The sequence below is a fragment of the Portunus trituberculatus genome, chromosome 13, assembly GCF_017591435.1.
Source record: "Portunus trituberculatus isolate SZX2019 chromosome 13, ASM1759143v1, whole genome shotgun sequence".
NCBI classification, from domain to species: Eukaryota; Metazoa; Arthropoda; class Malacostraca; order Decapoda; family Portunidae; genus Portunus; species Portunus trituberculatus.
In genome coordinates, this window is record NC_059267.1 from 2,794,281 (window position 1) to 2,801,780 (window position 7,500).

The 7,500-nt window shown below is 39.5% G+C and overlaps 2 protein-coding genes across 2 annotated transcripts in view; one reads left to right on the plus strand and one right to left on the minus strand.

The window, feature by feature from the left end:
• Window positions 1-2,564, plus strand: part of LOC123503235 (U-scoloptoxin(01)-Cw1a-like) — a 7,477-nt gene extending 4,913 nt beyond the window's left edge. The window contains exon 2 of the mRNA XM_045252802.1: window positions 1,517-2,564. Coding sequence (XP_045108737.1) covers window positions 1,517-1,681 — 165 coding nt within the window. The 3' untranslated portion in view covers window positions 1,682-2,564. The remainder of the gene's footprint in view (window positions 1-1,516) is intronic.
• The window catches only part of LOC123503226 (myogenesis-regulating glycosidase-like), an 89,739-nt gene that overhangs the window by 17,392 nt on the left and 64,847 nt on the right, over window positions 1-7,500 (minus strand). The gene's annotated exons all lie outside the window — the stretch shown is intronic.

A 7,500-nucleotide genomic window follows, 5' to 3' on the forward strand; every position in this document is an offset into this window, starting at 1 on the left:
GACCTTTGCTCTTTTCTCTTTCTCGCTCATTTTTAAGACACATCCCTGACCTCAACTCTTCTTCCTTCCTCCTCCTCCTCCTCCTCCTCCTCCTCCTCTTGTTCTTCTTCATCCATTTTCTCTCTTTCTCATCTTTATTTTCATTCCATCTTTTCTCTTTACTTTCCTCTTGTTCACCTATTTTCTTTTTTCTCCTATCTCCTATCTCCTCCTCCTCCTCCTCCTCCTCCTCCTCCTCCTCCTCCTCCTTCTTCTTCTCCTCCTCCTCCTCTTTCATCTCCTTTCCTTCCTTATTTCTCAATGTGTGTTTTTCCTTTCTTTCGTAACCTCCTTCTGCTCATCTTCCCTTCCTTTTTCGGTCTTTAGTAAATCTTTCGTTCTTCCTTCCTTCTCTCTCTCTCTCTCTCTCTCTCTCTCTTGCTTTTCTGATTCCTCGTTCTTCTTTTTTCTTCTTTGCGTTTTTCTTTCTTTCTTTTTTTTTGGTTCACAGAGGCAATGTCGTAAATCAGTCACGTTTCTTCCTTTTTTCTTCCTTCACCACCTCCTCCTCCTCCTCCTCCTCCTCCTCCTCCTCCTCCTTCTGTTCTTCCTTCTTTATCTCCTTCGTCACCGCCACCACCTCCCCTCTTCCTCCTCCATTCCCATCGCCATCACCCCTTCCTTCTCCTCCTCTTCCTCCTCCTCCTCCTCCTCTTCCTCCTCCTCCTTCTTCCGAACTCCACGTGGGAGAATGTCTCACGAAACACGAAGGATGGGAGGGAGGGATGGAGGGAGGGAGGGAGGAAGGAAGGAAGGAAGGGAGGAAGGGAGGGAGGGAAAGAGACAGGTCAAAGGAGGGGCGAGGGAAAGGAGGGAGGGAAAGGAGGGAGGGAGGTAATGGGTGTGAAGGAAAGGGAAAGGGGAAGAGAAGCTAAGTGCAGGAAACGATTGCCGACTTTCCTATCCCATGAAGCGCAATGGAAGAGCAGGAAAGGATGACTGAATGCAAAAATGAGTGAAAATTTGAAGATTAGGTGAAAAAAAAACTTGGAAAAAAAAAATGAAGTAAAGAAACCTCGAGAATTGTTATTAGAGAGAGAGAGAGAGAGAGAGAGAGAGAGAGAGAGAGAGAGAGAGAGAGAGAGAGAGAGAGAGAGAGAGAGAGAGAGAGAGAGAGAGAGAGAGAGAGAGAGAGAGAGAGAGAGAGAGAGAGAGAGAGAGAGAGAGAGAGAGAAGAAAGAGAGAGAGTGTAGGAAAAGAATGTTTAGCAGATGATGTAAAGGGAGAAACAAAAAAAAGAGAGAGAATAAACAGAGAGAAAGAACACTGAAAAAATGAATAAGAACTCCAAATAATAAAATAAAAAAAAACTGAAGAAAAAAGAAAAAAATTGAGATAAAAATGTCAATGGAGATAAAAATGTCAATAAAAAAAGAAAAAAAGAAAAAAAAAAAAAAAAAAGAAAACAACAACAACATCACCATTACCACCTGCCACCAACTGACCTGACCCATCTCCCTCTCTCTTCCTTCTGCAGGTAGTACAGACGGCACACTTCTCCTTCATCTGCGGCAACCAGACCGTCTTTGACCAGGAGACTCTCACGTGCAACCACCCGGAGTACGCCTTCCCCTGCGAACAGGCGGCCTCACTCTACGATTCACGCAACGCTCTCTTCGGCCTCGTGGACCAAGAATTCTAAGCCAATCTTTGTACTTTTTGTCACTCGTTCATCCCTCTCTCTTTCTCATCTTTATTTTCATTCCATCCTTTTCTCTTTACTTTTCTTCTCCTCCTCCTCCTCCTCCTTCTTCTTCTTCTTCTTCCATCTCCTTTCCTTCCTTATTTCCTATCGTTGGATTTTTTATGGATCACGTTTTCTGTTGTGTTGTTTCCTGGATTTTAACCCGTTCAGCACTGGGACGCATTTGAGTTTGGGTACGATTAGACGGTTTTATTGACATTAGGAAGGGTCTATGGAGGTCAGGAGATTAATGGCCAGTGTCTTTACTATTCTAATCCCCCATATGAGTTTCTGAAGCTGTGTAAAATCATCAAATACTAAGCAAAATGAATATCAAATCGCGTCCTAGTACTGTAGAGGTTAAGGTTTTTGTTTTCCTTGTGAGTTAGGAATGTGTTATCTCTCGTCACTGTTTCCTGAAGTTTTGTTTCCTTTTATGCAATGTTAGGAATGTGTTGTGTTTCCTATATGGGTTCTAAGAAGGTTCTGTTTCCTATCCAATTCTGTGTTAGAAACGTTTTTCCTGCCACTGTTTCCTGAAGTTCTGTTTGGAATGTGTTGAGTTTTCTATTGTTGGGTTCTAAGAAGGTTCTGTTTCCTATTCAATTATGTGTTAGAAATGTATTGTTTCCCGCGACTGTTTGGCTATGCAGTGAGTGTTCGGAGTGTGTTGTTTCCTTTTATGTTCAGCTCTACGAAGGTTTTGTTTTCCTGATGTGACAAGAACGTTTCCTACCAGTTTCTCAGAAGGGCTTTGTTTTCCGCTTTGCAGTGAGTGTTGGGAATGTGTTGTTTGTTGGGGTCTAAGAAGGTGTGACAAGAATGTTTCCTACCAGTTTCTCAGAATGGTTTTCTTTCCTCCTATGCATCGAGTTGAATGTGTTTCTCGGTTTCCAAAAAGATCATTTTCTCGAGGTTTTTATATGTGTGTTTCAAGAACATCATCTGTTTCCTATTTGCTGAGTTCTAGGAATGCAATCCGTTTTCTATCACTGAGTTCAAAGGATGGTATTAGCGTCTTATTGGCGAGTTGCAAGAATGTTCTCCGTTTTCTGTTACTCTGAAAAACTGCCTTGTTGAGCTTTGTATAGTTCTGTCTGTGTGTCTGTGTGTCTGTTTGCCTGTGTCTGTGTGTCTGTTTGCCTGTGTTTGTGTGTCTGAGTCTGTGTCTGAGAGTCTGTGTGTCTAAGTGTCTGTGTGTCTGAGTGTCTGTGTATCTATATGTGTGTGTGTCTGAGGGTTTGTGTGTCTGTGTGTCTGTGTGTCTGAGTGTTGGTGTGTCTGAGATTTTGTGTGTCTATGTCTGAGAGTCTGTGTGTCTGTATGTCAGTGTGTCTGTTTCCTTTTCCCACTCTCTCTAAATAAGGTTTGGAATAATTTGTGTTTTTTTTTTGTGTTATTAAAGAATGTGATTGATCTCTTGTTTCCTGATTTTCTTTCTTTTCACCATAACTTTGATTTCATTTTTTTGTCTTTTTATTTTCTCATGTTTTGTTCTTGATTTCTTTTCTTTTTTTCCTGGATTTACTATTTCACTGTATCTTTTTATCTATTAGAAGTGTAATCTCTCTCTCTCTCTCTCTCTCTCTCTCTCTCTCTCTCTCTCTCTAATTCCTTTCTTCCTTCCTCGCCTTTCTCTTCTTTTTGTTTCTTCCCTTCCTCTTGTGTACATACAAATGAAGGAGGAAGCGTGAGTGCGTAATCTTATACCTTTCAATACCTTTCACTCCTTCTTTCTCCTCCTCCTCCTCCTCCTCCTCTTTCATTTTTTCATCTATGTCTGTATCCTCCTCTCTATTTTCTCTCCATCAGCATCACCACCTGCTCTTATTCCCTATTCTCCTTCTCCTTCTCCTCCTCCTCCTCCTTTTTTTCATCTATGTCTGTATCCTCCCTCTCTATTTTCTCTCCATCAGCATCACTATCTGCTATTATTCCCCATTCTCCTCCTCCTCCTCCTCCTCCTCTTCCTCCTCCTCCTCCTTCTCCACTTCCTCCTCCTCCTCCTCTTCTTCTTCTTCCTCCTCTTCACAATACATCTTTTTTTGTGATAATGTTATTTTCTTTTCATTTTTTTATATGTTCTTATTTTTTGTCCTTTTTTTTCTCTCCGCTGTATTGCATGTGAAGTTTCCTGGTTAATGTTTAATCTATTATTTTCTCGAATCTTTTAGTTTTTATTCCAGTTCCTTTGTTTCCTGTGTGTGTGTGTGTGTGTGTGTGTGTGTGTGTGTGTGTGTGTGTGTGTGTGTGTGTGTGTGTGTGTGTGTGTGTGTGTGTGTGTGTGTGTGTGTGTGTGTGTGTGTGTGTGTGTTTGCTTTCACGCCTTTTTCATGCATTTAAGAAACTCCATCAAATACTTCGTGAACTTGATTATAACTACCATTATCATGTTTTCAAAAAAGAATTCCTGCATTTATATATAAAACCTCATATCTATGTTCATTTTCTTGGGTAATATTATAATTTACATATTTATTCTCTAAACGTTCTTTCTTCTTCGTCCTTTATAAGATATTTCGTAAAATTCTTCTCACCACTGCTATCATCATAACATGTTAAAAGTTTCTGCAGAGTATATTTGCATTTACCTTGATGTGTTTTTGATATTCTCTCGTCTACATTTATATATTTTTCTCTAATGTTTCTCCGTCACATTCACGTCTTTTTTTTTTTTTTTATGTTCATCATATTATTCTTCTCACATTCACCTCGACATCACTTCCTTCATTACAAAGTTAATGTCTTTCAGTCTTCTCCAACATTCTGTAAGGTAACATCTCCACAAAAGCTTATTGGAGAGGGAAGGACACTGAGGGAGACAGCCAACCTTTCAATCTCAGTTTCTATTTGACTTTCCTTCCTTGTGCGTAAAAAATAAATGAATAAATGAATAGAGGTTCCGTGACACCTATTCCAGAAGCTTCACGCGTCATTTATTTCAAAGGTCTCTTTAATTGTGCTTTCTTTGTTATTTTCGAAGCGTATATTGAATTTCCAGACACAATTCTCGTCTTTCTCATAATTTTTGTAAGATGTACCAGCGTCTGTCAAGTCCCGTGTACCTTTTCATATTACTGTCTCAATATTATGCCGTCATAGGTCTCTCTCTCTCTCTCTCTCTCTCTCTCTCTCTCTCTCTCTCTCTCTCTCTCTCTCTCTCTCTCATTATCAGCAATTTACTTTAACTGTCCAATTACTCACATGATTTATACTTTTCCTAATCTTAAACATGTGTGTGTGTGTGTGTGTGTGTGTGTGTGTGTGTGTGTGTGTGTGTGTGTGTGTGTGTGTGTGTGTGTGTGTGTGTGTGTGTGTGTGTGTGTGTGTGTGTGTGTGTGTGTGTGTGTGTGTGTGTGTGTGTGCTGTGTTGCGTTGAACAGCTTATATCACCGCTATTCTTATTCCTATACTGCATTCACCATATAAACGTTCTCTAAACCCTCTGTCTTAAACGTTTACCTTTACACACGAACGTTTTTTTTTTTTTTCTTCAATGCTTTACCGTTTTTTCTTTGGTCATGGTTGCTAATGGTACGTTTGAAGTGTTCGGGAGATGTCTCTTTGCTATCTCCTTTCTCTCTCTCTCTCTCTCTCTCTCTCTCTCTCTCTCTCTCTCTCTCTCTCTCTCTCTCTCTCTCTCTGTCTCTCTCTTTCTCCTCCTCTTCATCCTTTTGTTCTTCGTCGCTTCGTCACGCTTCACTTCCCTTCGCTCACTCTTCCTTCACTTCGCGGCACGTAAAGCATAATTAGCCGAGGAGATCAAACACTTTCACTCACAATTACAGCGATATAATTAGGTGTGAAATGCTTCGTACTAAAATCAACACTCATTTTGATCTAAGTCAAGACGAAGGTTGATTATCATGAGAAAGAGAGAGAGAGAGAGAGAGAGAGAGAGAGAGAGAGAGAGAGAGAGAGAGAGAGAGAGAGAGAGAGAGAGAGAGAGAGAGAGAGAGAGAGAGAGAGAGAGAGAGAGAGAGAGAGAGAGAGACACCCATTAACATAACAAGATTACTTAAGAAAAGAAAAAAAAAAAAAACTCAAATCCTACCACAAATTAAACCACAGAGAAAAAGGCGCTCAAAATCCCAACCCAGCAAGGAAAGACATAAAAAAAGATATATATAAATCACAAATCACTCGCCTTCATACTTCCACCTTCATAAAAATAAAATGACCATAAATGAATAGATAAATACATCATAAACACACCCTGCATACATCGAGGGAGTGTATTTACCGTGAATTACGTATGACTCACCACTCACTCACCCCCTCACATGCTACTCCCCTGTGCAGCTGTTCTCGTTATTTATGTTGAGTTAGAATGAATAATGTATGGAAGGCGTGTATAAACAGAAGCTTATGTTTGTGGGAAAACGATGCATTTTTAGATTAACAATGTATGAAATTGTGTATCTGCGTAGTGCGTATTGTCTTGTCTGTCCGTCTCTGTCTGTATAAGAATCCTAAAGGCGTGTCTTAAGAGTTTTATATTGTGTGTTTGTGGGTAGAAGAATACAATGTTATTAGATTATGGAATGTATGAAATTGTGTATCTATGCAGTGTGTATTGTCTTGTCTGTCTCTCTGTCTGTCTGTCTGTCTGTTAGTCTCAAAGGCGTGTGTTAATAGAAGCTTTTATTGTCTAAGTTTGTTGGAAGAGGTATACAAAGCTTTATAGATTAAGCTTGTATGAAATTTGGATATCTATCTACGTATGTATTCTTTTATCTGTATGACTGTCTCTGTTAGTCTCAAAAACGTGTATGAGTAGAAGCTTATGTTGTGTATGTTTGTGGGAAAAGGTACAATGCTTTTTAGATTACGTATGCGTGTATGAAATTATAACTATGTATACGTGTGTTACTTTGTCAGTCTGTCTGTGTGTCTGTCTGCTAGTCCCAAAGGCCCTAAGTGAGTCAATAGGCAATGTTCATATGGATTAAAACGAAATGGGGCGATACATTGAGAAACGAAGCACTTATTGAAGGGAAGGCTCCGTGTGTGGCTTATATTAACTTTAACCTCTTCAGTACTGGGGCACATTTTTACCTTAAACGATTAGACCATTTTATTGACATTAGAAGGGTCTATGGAGGTCAGAAGGTCAATGGTCACAGTCTTCAGTATTTCAAACCCTCACATGAGTTTCTGAAGCTGTATAAAGTCACCATATAGTAAGCAGAATGAATATGGAAACCCGTCATGGTAGTGAAGGGGTTAACTGCGTGTTGAGAAGAGGGAAGGTGTTACTGAGGGTGAGGAGGAATGTTTTATGTGCTGGGGGAGACAACTATGGCTCTTGTTCGTCTGTTTGTGCTTTTGTCTCCCCTTCTGTGTCTGTATCTGTTTGGCTTTCTGTCTGTTTGGCTGGTTGACTGGCTGACTGTTTGGCTGGCGATCTCTCTCTCTCTCTCTCTCTCTCTCTCTCTCTCTCTCTCTCTCTCTCTCTCTCTCTCTCTCTCTCTAAGAAATATTTCTCAGTCTCTTGTGTAAATACTAACGAAAAATATTCCTTACATATTATTATTATCATTATTATTATTATTATTATTATTATTATTATTATCATTATTGTGGATGTGCTAAGAAATATATACATTTTAGCAAGGAAATATTTAGTTTTATTTATACTTTCGCTTACAAACTAATAAGAGATAACAAGTATATTTATTTTTTCTTCGTCCTTCTTACTTTCATTTCCCTTTTTCATTTCCTTCTTCGTCTCTTTCTTATGTTTATTTTTCATTTCCTCTTTTTCTTTTTTTCTT